Here is a 14,923-nt window from a genome sequence, read left to right as displayed (position 1 = left end):
TGATGATTGCATAATGTTCAGTTCACTTCACACCTCAAATTCTGAAGCAGTCTGTACCTGCATACAGCAAGACCTGGACAATATTCCAGCTTGGGCTGATAGGTGTAATGTAATATTTGCACCACACCGATGCCAGGTACTGACCATCTCCAACAAGAAACTAATTCCATTTGACATTCAATGGCATTCCCATCGCTAAAACCCCCACCATCAACATCCTGGGAGTCACCATTGACCATAAACTTAACTGCACCAGCTACATAAATACTGTGACCAGAAGAGCTGGTCAGGTTGGGAATTCTGCAGTGAATAACTCACCTTCTGACTGCTCAAAGCCTATCCACCATCCATAAGGCACAAGTTAGGAGTGTGATGGAATACTCTCTACTTGCCTGGATGAGGCAGCTCCAACAACACTCAAGAAGCTTGACATCATCCAGGACAAAGCAGCACTTGATTGGCAACCCAATCGCCACCTTAAACATTCACTCGCCTCACCACAGGTGTACCATCTACAAGATTCACTGCAGCAACTTGCCAAGGTTCCTTTGACAGAACTTTCCAAACTCGTGACCACCCAGAAAAATAAGGGCAACAGGTCCATCAGAACACCACCACTTGCATGTTCCCTTCCAAGTCACACACCATCCTAACTTTGAAATATATTGCTGTTCCTTTTCTGTCGCTGGGTCAAAATCCTGGAACTCTCTTCCTAACAGCACTGTGGGTGTACCTACGCCACATGGACTGCAGCAGTTCAAGAAGACAGCTCACCACCACCTTCTCAAGGACAATTAGGGATGGGCAGCAAATGCTGACCTTGCCAGTGTTCATCCATGAATGAATTATAAAAAAGTTGCCAATTTGATGCAAACATAGGCTACTGATTTGCAGTTCTGTGGGACCTGATTATTCACAGTTCAGTAACTAAGGCTTGGGACTTCACACAAGTTTACTCTTATAAAAATATCCAAAATTTTGGGAAAGTGAGAAATCACATAATGAAGCTTAAATTCTGACTGAAACCTATGTTGAAGCAGTTAAAACTAGAATGTATTTGCATAGCAATGGGAACTGGTTCTGATATAGAGCAAGAAGCATGTGGCAGGACCTGTCTTTCCTGTCATGTATATAAAGGCTGATTTGAGACCGCATCTCATTGAAAAAGGATAATTGTTTACTTTGGCTGTTTGGTTACCAGTTTATTCTTATCCTGTTTGTATGGTACATAATCAGCCAGGATTTGTAATCATCATCATTCCAGCTCTAAAACCTGTGTGTTTGTGGACAATGGTGAGAACCGGTTTGGTCTTGGATGTGATGATTAGTTTGCCTAACACTCAATGTTCAGGCTCACACATGAAAGATCAGCAGAAGGGCAAGGTCTGCAGATTTCCGCTGAAATGTATATTGATGTGCTACATTATGTGCATTAGTTTTTCACCTAGGTTCCAATTATTCAAATGACTAATTTAGCTGAGCAGGTGTGTCTCCTGCTCTTGATCATTTAAATTGCATCCATTGATCAAAAATGGAAAACATATAGCACTGAGCATCAGATTTTTAAAAAATTATATATCAAAAAGTCATGTACATACTAAAAGACTCAAACTGCCTCCATGATACACAATCGTTCCATTTATTCTCGGTTAGAAATGTGTTGCAGAAATATATGAATTGCTTTGAAGTAAAAGATAATTTTCCTACTCTATGAATTAGTAATATTATTCTTATCTGCAGAAAATGTCCTAGGGGCAACAGAATTCAAAGACAGAAGCAAAACGCAACACATTACAGTTCTGACAACACAACAAGAGCATCAACAAGATTAATTTAAAAAAAAGCATGATTGTACAGCTGCAAAAATAATTACACAAAGTTTGGACTATTATCATTCAAAATGGAACAACACATGTTGCCTTGCATTTGTGGTATACTACACCAATGAATACATATACTACAGTTATTTGATTATGTCTGGATATATTTCAAATAGTATATACTGTCTTGATGTGTTTTTCTGTAATAAAAATAAATGGTTAACAATTTATATCACAATATTGATTTAATTTGCACATGAAGTACTACAAAGCTGGACTAATGGAAAATAAATACTTCTGTGATGTTTCTGAATTTTTTAAAGATGAAACGTGCTTTGGATTTTTTTTAAAAAGCAAGCAATTTGTAATGTTCAGTCAGATATTACCTATGTTAAGTAGTGAAAATAAGGATTCTATGCTGTTAATTGAAAATTAATTTCGGGAAGCTATGAGTTAATGACCAGAGGTTCAACCAGAATGTTTTTTACTCACTTGTTACCAAGGCCAGTGAGCTTAAAACAAACTCTGTTTATAAGGGCAATGCTATTTATCTGAATTCAGTAGTATTGTGTACATGACAGTGTAACACACCATAACAAAAAGAACGCAGTCAACAAGGCTCTCTCGGTTTAGACAGACAAATTACAATAAGTGTCATTAGTAAAGTATCCTATTTTATATTGTGTGTGCTTTTGCACTAGCATAACTCAAAATGCACCTTTTACATAAACACAGGAACATACATTATGAGCAATTTTTACCAATTGGTTACAGGTCACCCAGGCTGGTTAGTCAAAAACAATGGTTTAAATGTGTTGCATTGACCAAAGTGGTAGTAAGTAGAGGATCACACATGTACTTTTTGATAATGACAAAGGATAATTAGGGCATTGTTTTGCTCTGTTGTGGATCCTCGTTTGAAATATACATTTCCAGTGCTAATGTTTCATAATAAGATGACAAATAAAAATATTACTTCAGCAATAGGCAGTTCTGAATTGTTTCCTTAGTCTCTGTTTACCGTCACTATATACCTTTAAAAATGCTTTCCCTCATTCTTGACTTGGTCTGAGCAGTTGCATAGGCCAGAGAATTGCAACCGTCAGGATTAGACATAATTTATTGAACAAATACAGCCAACTAGATTTGTTTGTGCAAACAGCGATTAACCACAAGTACCACATGCTCTGGCGTATGCTTAATAATCCCTACATATTATAGATGGGGCACAATTCTGATACAGTGTGAATCAGATCACCTTCATTTCTCTAGCAAAGTGAGCAACCAACACATCCTACATGTGTGAGGAAGGCAAGATAACTACAGGGGACCTGTGCTGATTAAATCATAGACCATGTTCTGCCTTCTTACTTGAAAGTGTGTGTATTGTTATGGCCAGGTTGGGGTGGGGGGGTCTCAGGCTCCCCTCAGACCCCTTCTCTTGTTAGACTGCAACAGGGTTTATTCCTTTTTTTCAGAACATTGATTATGCTTACCACCTCAGTGAGTGTTTTACCTCATTCCTCTAATATGATTGCAAAGAACCAATTGGGCAGGTTTTCTTGCGTTTAAACAAGAAAAAGGTAAGTTTATTACACTTAACGCTCTTACACGATTTAAAATACTAAAAAATACACTACACATTCATTCATACATTCACGAGAGACACACACACAAATAGATTACAGAGGGAAACAGATTTGGTGGTTGGATTAAAGTCCAGAATAAATGGAACTTAAATACAGTCTGTAAGTCCAGTAGTCCTCGGTTGGAGCTGTAGTCTTGAAGTCCTCGCTGGTCCAGCACTGTGGCTGGCTTGCTTTGCTCAGAGCTCCTGAAGGCAGAATTGGTTGTTGTTTCTCTTCCCCTGGTTGCTAGCTGTAGCGGTCTGTAGGCTTGGAGGGGGTCCCCCAGTCGCAGCCGGTTCTTTCCTTGATATTTTCTGGAGAGAGAGACACGGGAGCTGCTGCTGTCTTCACCGCTGTACCCTCAGTTACTGCCTGTCTGATGCCTGTGTCACAAAACTGTAGTTTCCTCAGAGATGAGCCAGCAGTCACATGGTTATATCAATCCCCTTTGTTTCCAATTAGGTTTTTTTCTGGAATCTTCTAATTAAATTCAAGGTGCTACATACCCCAGGGACGGGATAAACTGCCACTTAGAAAAGCACAGATTAATCAGGGATAGTGAGCATGGATTTGTTAAGGGAAGGCCATGTCTTACTAACATAATTGAGTTTTTTGAAGAAGTAACAAGGATTGATGAGGGTAGTGCAGTGGATATGGTTTACATGGATTTTAGTAAGGCATTTGACAAGGTCCTACATGGCAGACTGGTCAGTAAAATGAAAGTCCATGGGATACAGGGGAATGTGGCAGGTTGGATCCAGAATTGGCTCAGGGACTGGTAACAAACGGTAGTAGTCAACGGATGATTTTGTGAATGGAAAGCTGTTTCCAGTAGCGTTCCACAGGACTCAGTGTTGGGTCCCTTGCTATTTGTGGTATATATTAGTTATTTGGACTTAACTGTGGGAGGCATGATTGGGAAATTTGAAGATGACACTAAAATTGGCCGTGTAGTTGATCGTGAAGAGGATAGCTGTAGACTCCAAAACGATATCAATAGTTTGGTTGAGTGGGCGGAAAAGTGGCAAATGGAATTCAATCCAGATAAGTGTGAGGTAATGCATTTAGGGAGGGCAAATAAAGCGAGAGAATACACAATAAACGGGTGGATATTGAGAGGGGTAGAAGAATTTAGAGACCTTGGAGTACATGTCCACAGGTCCCTGAAGGTGGCAGGACAGGTAGATAGAGTAGTGAAGAAGGCATATGGAATGCTTTTCTTTATTGGCCGAGGTATAGAATACAAAAGCAGGGATGTAATGCTGGAACTGTATAAAACACTGGTTCGGCCACAGCTGGAGTATTGCATACAGTTCTGTTCACCACATTACAGAAAGGACATAATTGCTCTGGAGAGGGTACAGAGGAGAATTATAAGAATGTTGCCAGGGCTTGAAAGTTGTAGCTATGAGGAAAGATTGGATAGGCCAGGGTTGTTTTCCTTAGATGAGGCTGAGGGGTGACTTAATAGAGGTGTACAAAATTATGAGGGGCCCAGATAGAATAAACAGGAAAGTCCAGTTTCCATTCGCGTAGAGGTCAATTGCCAGGGAGCACAGATTTAAGGTGATTGGTAGAAGGATTAGGGGGGACAGAAGGAAAAACTTTTTCACCCAGAGGGTGGTGGGTGTCTAGAATTCACTGCCAGGAACAGTGGTGGAGGCAAAAACCTTCAATTCTTTTGCAAGGTACCTGGACATGCACCTGAAGTGCTGAAAGGTGGGATTAAATTGGGCAGTTAGTTTCATCGGCCGGCATGAACATGAGGGGCTGAATGGCCTCCTGTACTGTAATTTTTTTCTATGGTTCTACGGTTTTTAATTTTTTTAAATTACTTTGTTCCTTTTTTCTCTTCCTCTCATCTTTCTCTTGATTTCACTTTACATGAACATACACACAAACTAGGAGCAGGAGTAGGCTATTCAGCCCCTCGCGCCTGCTCCGCCATTCTATAGGATCATGGCTGATCTGTTTGTGGACTTAACTCCACCTCCCTGCCTACCCCTGATACCCTTTGATTCCCTTGTTTGTCAAGAATTTGTCTATCTCTGCCTTTAAAACATTCAATGACCCTCCCTCCACCATTCTCTGGGAAAGAGCGTTCCACAGACTCACGACCCTTTGAGAGAGAAAATTTCTCCTCATCTCTGTTTTAAATGGAAGACCCCTTATTTTTAAACTGTGCCGCCTAGATTTAGTCTCGCCCACAAGGGGAAACATCCTTTCAACATCCACCCTGTCAATTCCCCTCAGAATCTTGTATGTTTCAATAAGATCACCTCTCATCCTTCTAAACTCCAATGAATACAGACCCAACCTATCCAACCTTTCCTCATCTCAGGAATCAGTCAAGTGAACACTCTCTGAACTGCTTCCAAAGCAATTATATCCTTTCTTAATTAATGAGACCAAATTGCACACAATACTCTAGATGTGGTGTCACCAATGGACTGTACAAATGCAGCAAAACAGCTCTACATTTATATTCCATTCCCTTGCAATAAACAGCAACATTGCATTTATGCACCTTATTTATTTGATCCCGAGTTGAGCTCATAACCAAAAATTCACACCATCACCAGAACTGCCTAGTTCCTCCTCTGTAACATTGCCCAACTTTGCCCCATCTCAGCCCAACAACTGCCAATTTTAATTACTCCATCATTGGTGGCTATGTCTTCAGCTGCCTAGGCCCTAAGCTCTAGAATTCCCTCCCTACACTTCTCTGACTCACTTTCCTCTTTTAAGACACTCCTTCAAACTTATGTCTTTGACCAAGCTTTTGATCATCTGACCTAATATCTCCTTATGTGGCTCAGTGTCATACTGTTTTCTAATGGTCCTGTGAAGTGCCTCAGGATGTTTCATTGCGTTAAAGGTGCTATATAAATATAAGTTGTTGTTGATTTGACATTGAATTAATTATTCTAACATACACTTCCTTGTTCAGACTATGTACTGTTCATTAAAGATTCTTTAATCTGATTGATTAAGGAGACAACAGTTGCTTGCCCTATTGTCCTAGATCCCTTGTGCCAAAATATCCTTCTAATCTCCGAAGGTTCCAGTACAAAAGCCAATAGAAAGTCTGTGGGCAAGTGTGACCATAATGAATGGCTAGTGGTGTTCATTCCCTTCTGAGAGCAAAGTCCAGTCCATTAAGACTAAGTTATTATTAGAGTTTGTAACAATAAGCATTACTGTGCTGGCTAATCCTAACTTGTGCAATTCCCCTATTGCAAGCAATTTGGCATTTTTATTAATTTTTTAATTTTAAAGGACATTGCAAAATTATTTTTAAACTTACAAGAGAAAAACACTTTTTTGGAACCTTCATACTTTTTATACTATCTTATGTTTTTTGACCAAGCAATGTTTATTGCTGGTTCAGTTTATCACAGTACACTTGGTGGTGCAGGGCAATGGGGCATTATAAGATAGGCATGCAGTATTGATTTTAATTAATTACAATAACTAACATCCTTTTGTTAATTAAAACTAATCAAAAAAGTTCTTTCATAGATAAAACAAAATAACCAAAATTATGTGTAAAAACTAATGGCAGTTGTTGTCATCAGTCCCCAACCTGTTTTCAAACGACACCTTCTGCCTCACTGCATTGTTGCATCTGTATTTGTGTTCAGTAACAAGTATCAGATTAAGATCTACAACTTAACTCAATATTGGTAAATGAAAATATCTTTGAGGGAACAATCTCTCTGCTACAATTGACCTCCACATTCCCAGGAGGAGGGAGGAGAAACTTGTCCTGTATTGTTGCTATTGAATACTTTCTTTGGCCATTGCTGGAAAGCAAATGTGTAAGGACAAGTGAAATCAGCATTGGGCTCAGTGATCACATAGCCTTCCAATTCTTACTGCCTAAGCTCACATATGATGAAAAGTCATTCAGGATCAGTACCAGACTGCAGCAGGCACTCAGAAGTGTATCCCTGCATTAGTTACCAGTTTCAGTAGAAGAACAGAGAAACTGTGGCTGGAATTTTAAGGCACCCCAACGAGCTGGGTGGTGGTGGGGGGGTGTCGTAAAATGGAGTGGGAGGCTTCGGGAGGCCTTCCCGACCCGCTCCCACCTCCGCCCAACTTTATGTAGGGTGGGGGGGGAGGTCTGGTGGTGGGGAGATAAATGGGCCGCCCACCCCAGGCCAATCAAGGCCCTTAAGTTGCCAATTAATGGCCATTTAAGGGCCTTCGCCCGCCTCCATGCCGATTTTATGTGTGGCAAGCGGGCGTCCTGGAACCAGGAAGGGCCACCCAGTAAAAGCCTAAGGCCTCTCAGCGCCCCGGGGGTGGGCCCTGACAATCGGGCACAGGGTGCCCAATTGAGGGCTGCCCACACTTCCCCAACCACCCCCAGGAACCAATATGCCCCCCTTCCCCCCAAATGACCACCCTTGCCTTGCCGGGTTCCAACAGATTATCCCCGGTTATGCTCCCAAGCATCCTCTTTGGTCGGCTGAGCTGCAGTCCCAGAAGTGGCCACCGCTCCCAGTGGTGCTGCTGGGACTAGGAGCTGCCAGCCCACTGATTAGCCAGTAGCTCAATGAGGCGGGACTTCCTCCCTTAAGCGGGTGGACGTCCCGCTTTGGAACAATTAAAGCCTGGGGACCCGTAAAATGCGGGTCGGATCCTCAGGTGAGGCAGAATTGGGTTTGCCACCAACTTTTACGTCAGTGGCCAGCTCCCGTCTGCCCAATGTAAAATCCAGCCCTGTAATTCCATCACTGTTAGTTGCAGTCTAGACTTTTTTTTATAACGAAAGTCTGGCATGCACACAAACACACACACATATACACACATTTTCTTTTCCTGCCATTGCCTCTGTATGTCTTTCATTTAAATAAAATCACCTCTAATTTTCTCCCTTGCTCTATTGAAACTGCTGACTGATACAGAGGTGCAGTTCTGCAAGTGCCAGTTGACCAACGTTGCTGATGCACCGGGACAGGCATGTATATACACATACACACAAAATCAGGACAGGCAGACACACCCACAAAATCAGAGACAGGCAGACACACGCACAATAACAAGGCAGGCAAGTACACACACAATCAGGAACAGACAGACACACAATCAGGGACAGGCAGACACATGCACAATCAATAACAGGGACAGGTACACACACACAATCAATGATTGAGAAGCAGGCAGACACACAAAAGATCTGAGGCAGGCAGGCACACATAGAATGACAGGGACAAACACGCTGACACGGCACATAATGATGGATAGAAAGTTGAACACAGACACAAGGAATGGCAGAGACAGCCAAACACAACCAATGACAAAGGCAGACAGGCTGACACACACTCATACAATAACAGATACACATACATGCACATTCATTGACCGGGACACGCAGTCAGGCAGACACAAACACACAATGCCAATGCAAATAAGTTTGGCAGAGAGAGTCTTCACTCAGTGTCGACTAGAGCTAGTCCATCTTAATAATCAGCATTGATAACAAAATATGACCAGACCTTTCAAATCACCTTAAAAGAGCCAGATCACTGTTATAAGGTTGTGTTCTTCAAAGATAAATTTGTTTATGTAGCTCGAAAAATCTGTCAAGAACAATTGGTCAAGCATGGAAGCTAACTGCAGGGTTGTGCCGATGAAGTGATGAACCAGCCAAGCACCTGGTGAAGAGAATCCTGCTTACTGTTATTTATCTACTTGCTGACAACCACAATACACGGAAACAGGAGTGGGATATGGCCTATTGCTGCCTGGGTAACATATTACATGATTCATATAATGAAGTATAGCTGTCCGTTTTGTTCCAATAACCCACAGTTTCAAAATAATTATTTACAACAATAATAATCAGTTTCCAAGTGTTGTACTGAGTATTAGTTGAAAGTGGCAGTTAACAAAAAAAACCCACCCCAACTCACGATAGCACTGCTAAAATCTTCAGGTTCTACATTCCTCTTCCACAGATGCTGCCTGACATGCCGAGTGTCTGGATCAATGCAACAGTGACATGTGGAGTACAAACAGAAATGCTGGAACATTCACCAGGCGGCATGATGGAGAGCAACAGAGTTAACGTTTCCTACAGCTTAAAATGGTTAAATCTCTAACTTCGTCCAGTTCTGAGAATGGTCCTGTAACTTTAACTCTGTTTCTGTCTCCACAGATGCTGCTTGAGTTGCTGAATATTTCCAGAAATTTGTTTATTCCTGATTTCTAGCATCCGCAGTATTTTGCTTTTGTTTTATTGACATGTGGAATATTACACCAAAGGATGAGGACATGGGAATTCTTCTAAGCATCTACGTAGATGGGTGCGTTTTGCCACAACTAAAACTGCAGGTCGGCGGTTCGTTGGCATTGTAGAGTGCAAAGTTTTTACATTAAAAATAAGTTGGCAATCAATGAATGCTAAGCATGAAACGCAAGGTACGCGCCTGGATGAACACAGATGGAGTTTCTGGAGTGCTGAAGACTAAAGGTACTTTGGTAAACTATTCTGAGCACATTATATCACGGGCTAAATATGTCCCGGCCCCTCCCTCACTTTCTATGTATTCAGCCACAAGAAGTCTGCTGCCACCTGCAGGAAAATCCTCAATCACACTAAAGCCACCTCGGTTTGACAGCGAGGGCTGGAAGTTCTCGGCAGCTTTGAAAACACACGGACTCCAAAGATTTATTTTCAGCTCGTACTTATATGATTGCACAGCACAAAGTTGCCTTTGAGAAACTCTTTTTTAAAGAAATAAAAAGTAGATGTTATTATATTGCAACCAGCTCATTTTTTCAGTGTGTTGCATGTACAGTGTGTATAAAGGTCACTGATGTGTGCAATGTCTGTGTGCCCCGTGAGAAAGGCCAGTCCCTGCTATATTTGCCTAATTTGAGTTAGAGCATGAGAGCAGCATGCAGGAAAACCCAGGCGTCATATGGGCGCTTCCCCACTTTCCATCTGCAGCCAATAGCAGCTGTGGGACTGGGGCCAGGCTCCCGATGATTTGCTTTTACAGGATCCAGACGTTTTGCAAAATGTTATGGCATTTGTGGAAAAAAATAATCTCTGGGGGAGCCCAAACCCCGCCTGCAACAAGGCAAAGTTACTGACGGACACGTATAGTACTGGAGCTTGGAGTTTGCTGTAATTAGGTCGCTGGCGAGGCGGCTCTGGGAAGTTCCTGTAAACAGCCCCAGGGGAAGGAGGGAACCGAACCGAACCGAGCTGGGAAGAAGGGAGGGAGGGGCGCCAACTTCAGTCTTTGCGGTTTGCAGTCGCCTGCACTTTACAACTCTTTCCCAGAAAGAGCCCAAACTAAGAGTCGCACCATCGATTTCAAGCAAGGAGAGGGAAAGCAGAAGTTTTTGGGGATCGTCAAGATGGGAGAGGACGGAGTGCAAGCGGAGAAAAGTAGCGCCGAGGCCGTCCAGGGAGGCACGGAGCCCAGCCCACCCCCCAGCCCGAGCCTGGAGTCCAGCTCGCCTCCCAGCCCGGCTCCCGGCCCCATCCCGGCCGAGTCAGTGCGGGAGAGCTCGCAGGTTAACGCCATCACCGTGCTGGCTCTGCTGGACAAACTGGTCAACATGCTGGACACGGTGCAGGACAACCAGAAGAAGATGGAGCACAGGCAGATTGGCGTGGAGAGCTCGGTGAAAGGCATCCAGAGCGACATCACCAAACTCTCCAAGAGTCACAGCACGACCAGCAACACTGTCAACAAGCTGCTGGACAAGTCCCGCAAAGTCAGCACCAATGTCAAGGAGATGCGGGAGCGCCTGGACAAGCAGGCGGTGCAGGTGAAGAAGTTGGAGACCAACCAGGCGCAGCTGCTGAAGAAAAACAACTTCAGAGTGCTGATCTTCCAGGTAAGACTGCGAGGCTGGGGGTCGCCCCGGGGGCATCAAGCAGCCAGACACTTGCAATTTATTCGAGTGATGCTGACCAGCACACAATTAGAACAGATCGAAATGAACACCGAGTGGCAGCTATATCTGCCCAGCACAGACTTGGTTTATCTAAGTTTCAGAAATTAACCTGCACTCTGCTTTCGAGTTGGGAGTTTATTTTTTACGAATTGCACTAGTCCAGCCCTTTAGATGCATAATCGTCTGATCCGGACACAAACATTCTCTAAAGAAAGGATGACAAGTGATAAACACAATACGCACGATTGTTGCATATTTGGGGCTTTAAACCTTTTAGATCAGTTTGGTGAAAGCTGTTATTTCTGGCGCCTTCTATTTTGCAAAAATGCTCAAAACAGTTTGTTTTCGCTCATTTGTAGTTTGAAGTGTTAGCAACCTAATCATCAGGGTCCCAGCCCTAGTCTAATCAATCCTGGTGACATTAAAGGACTGCACTTTCATGTGGCTATATGGCGGACTGATTTGCGTTCTTGGTGTGTGAGCAGCTACGGGTTGGGGTGTGTCGGACAATCTGCAGTGAAAACAGTTGGCATAGTAAGAGGGCGGGCGGTACTTGTGCTCTGACTCTGACCCAGGACCAGTGCTCTGCCTTTTTCCGGGAAGGGTGGGACGGGGTTGGAATGCAAAGCATTGAAGTATGTAAACGTCCCAGCTGCAGCCATAATCAAACAGCCTTTAGAATACATTCCAAATGTGTTGAATTAATTGGATGTTTGTGAAGCTGATCTGTTTGAAGTTTTACGAGATAGTGCAAGTTTTCATTATGTACTTGACTCAGATTACAGGGGAATGAGTCACAACACGGGCATGTTTTCCAATTTAAGTAATCGTGGGGCGACATTTATATAATTTCAGATTTCAAGCAGCCGCAGTATTTTGCTTTTGATTTCATGCACCTTTATAGCTTCTGTCTAACGTTGCAGATGTAATCTTGAAGAAAAGTTATATTAAAATGCCATATGTCATAACAAGGATTACCAACCAGCTTGCATTGTGGATTGCACTTGCCTTTCAAGCATATTTTTCATCAACAGGGCTTTAATTCATAAATTAACCAATACCTGAAGGTAAATAATTGGATTTTAATTATTTAGGTTACTATTAGGTTATTTAGGTTAATGGCGAGCAATTTAGGACCTCCAACCTGAAATGAGTGTTCAGAAATGCGGGAGAAAAGAGTTAAAGGCAGGGCCAAGATATATGAAGTCAACAGAACCAAATTTTAAAGAAAGAGTAATCACAACAAATGACAGTGAATTTTATCTTTTATTCTTGGCACAATTCAGATTTCTTCTGATTCTGTAGTCTAAGCAGACTTCACTGTTCCTTAAACTTTCAGACATTTGTTACTAATCATTGCACTCATAACTTGCTAATGTCTTCCAATGTAATCAAATTAGTTTTAATTCCCCAAAAAAGGGTTATACTAGCCTTACTGTGAAGTTCACACATATCCCCAGATCGATGTGCTCATTATTAACATCAGTTTCATCCCTCTGTTTATTGCTGTGTGAGTATTTTTTAAATCAGTTATTTAGCAGTTCAATTGCCTTTTAGATGCAGAACAGCTTTAAGCAATAAATACACAGATAGCTGGCCGATAAAAAGAAGCAAGATATTAAAATGCTAAGAAGGAGCAGTTTTGTTCTGTAGTTTTTTTTTAAAGCCATAATTTTGTTTAAGTTTATGGGGCAGTGAGCAATTGTTGACTTCAAACTTGGTGAATCATTGCAGGAGGAAGCAGAGATTCCAGCCAACCTTTTTGTTGAAAAGCCAAAGGAAGACGTGGCAGCGGAAGATTGTATGGATACGAACAAAGCTGTGGAAGATACCCCTGCATCGCTGGAACTGTCCTCGGATGAAGACATCCACGAAGGTGAAGACAACGATGAGATACATGATGGGGAAAAATCGGAAAAGCTTCAGCAATCCAGGGCTGCAAAAATCAAGAGATCAAGCATGAAGAAAGTTGATAGCATCAAGAAGGCATTTTCCCGTGAGAACATTGAGAAAAGGATGAATAAGTTTGGCACAAAAATTGTGTCTCCCGAAAAACGAGAGAAGATTAAGAAGTCACTAACCCCGAGTCAACAGAAGCCGCAGTCGGCTAAGTCCTCCAGCTTCAAAGTAACGCCCATGACTTTTAAGGTGAAAAAGGTTAGGAACGGGGAGACGCCTCCACAGAGCCCCAGTGACACAGTCGTCACACTGGAAGCAAACCCATCAGCTTCTGCTGAAGACAGCGAGTTCCCCGAAGTGCACTTGGGCCCCAACACTTTGGCATCGGAAGAAGTTAAAGAAATGGCAGAAAATGCAGAAGAGGAAATGAAACAGGCAGAACTTGCAATGGGAAGCAGTAACAACCGGGGCATTGTAATGAAGGCAGAAAGCACAGAGGAGGCCGAAATTCTGTTGGAGACTCTCCCCGAAGACCAGCAAGAAGGCAAAGCAAAACACGTAGGGCCAAATATAGAGCTGCACATTGAGGAGCCTGATGAGCCCGCTGTTCTGCAGATAAAGCAAACCGCCTAAACCCTTGGAGAGTGGACCAATGAACCTCCATTTATATACTAAAATTATGCTTGTGATAGTTATTATTAGCTACTGTAACCCCACGGGGAGTTCACGGCTAGATTAGAGGGACTGAAGCATGTTGGGAGAGGGAAAGTGAGAGGTAACAGATAGAAAGTAATAGTCGGATATGAACAAACGGCACTGGGCTATGTTTATGCCATTGTGTATTTAGCGAGGAAGCAAAAATGGCTTTGTCACCCTTTGGAAAAGTTGGTGTTACTTGGGTTCTATACTTACAGGCATGTATGAAAGCTGTAGGACAGAGGCCAAGACAATTTACATTTTAATTATTTGAAATGTATCTGTTTCATACGTACAAATGCTCTATTTTGATTCATATCTGTAGACTATTTAGGTAGAGGTCAATTTCCTAAAATAAAAATTGAAAAGAATCATGCATAAAACTAATTAACTTAAAGAAACTGACTAAAAAGAAAGTAGTACTGTATACAGTACAATATATAAACAGTTCTGCTACCCCAGTGCCAAGTGGTGTCATTTCATGGCCTGTGTAATACAGATGAATTCAGCTTCTTTCATTCTTTATTGCTGATTGAGGAAAGCTTTTCTGAGATAAATTGCCGCAAAAAATATATAATCTAATTATCTTCACATGTAATATATTGCTTGAACATTCTTCTTGTTCAGTATGTTCTTGTTTGCTATTAAAACTAAAGCCAAAAATGTTTTATAATCATAACTAAATATCCAAATAAAAAGAATTAAAAGTGGATTCCTGCCTTTATTCCTCGCTACTAACATTATGGTAATCAACCATTAATGCTATGGTGGTAATTGGCATTGTTTATTTCAAATACAGTGTAGAATATATATCTTCCTGCATTCATGCTTAATTGCTTTAGATGGTAGTGCCTGTTCACCAGAATAATTGACTATCATATCAAACACAGTGGGCTGGACTTTATCAAGCCCTTGATGTCATAATCCGTGGTGGGGGCAAAGGCCGGCTCAGGT

The 14,923-nt window shown here is 42.1% G+C and overlaps 2 protein-coding genes across 2 annotated transcripts in view; both read left to right on the top strand.

Annotated features, from left to right (window-relative positions):
- Positions 1 to 2,804, top strand: part of tmeff2a (transmembrane protein with EGF-like and two follistatin-like domains 2a) — an 88,742-nt gene extending 85,938 nt beyond the window's left edge. Inside the window, exon 10 of the mRNA XM_068035662.1 lies at positions 1,741 to 2,804. Within this exon, the coding sequence (XP_067891763.1) occupies positions 1,741 to 1,837 (97 nt within the window). The 3' untranslated portion in view covers positions 1,838 to 2,804. The remainder of the gene's footprint in view (positions 1 to 1,740) is intronic.
- Positions 2,805 to 10,431: 7,627 nt separating this feature from the next.
- LOC137371751 (caveolae-associated protein 2-like) lies at positions 10,432 to 14,675 on the top strand. The gene is made up of 2 exons (XM_068034596.1): positions 10,432 to 11,314; positions 13,109 to 14,675. The coding sequence occupies exons 1-2, from the start codon at positions 10,829 to 10,831 to the stop codon at positions 13,904 to 13,906; spliced, it is 1,284 nt and encodes a 427-aa protein (XP_067890697.1). The 5' UTR covers positions 10,432 to 10,828; the 3' UTR covers positions 13,907 to 14,675.
- The last annotated feature ends 248 nt before the right edge of the window (positions 14,676 to 14,923 follow it).

Source organism: Heterodontus francisci, chromosome 7 (assembly GCF_036365525.1).
Source record: "Heterodontus francisci isolate sHetFra1 chromosome 7, sHetFra1.hap1, whole genome shotgun sequence".
Classification (NCBI taxonomy): Eukaryota; Metazoa; Chordata; class Chondrichthyes; order Heterodontiformes; family Heterodontidae; genus Heterodontus; species Heterodontus francisci.
This window is presented reverse-complemented; position numbering and strand designations above follow the sequence as displayed.

Coding starts and splice junctions, on each gene's coding strand:
- LOC137371751 (XM_068034596.1), top strand. CDS start 10,829: ATGGGAGAGGACGGAGTGCAAGCGGAGAAAAGTAGCGCCGAGGCCGTC. Junction 11,315..13,108: donor TCAGAGTGCTGATCTTCCAG/GTAAGACTGCGA, acceptor GAATCATTGCAG/GAGGAAGCAGAGATTCCAGC.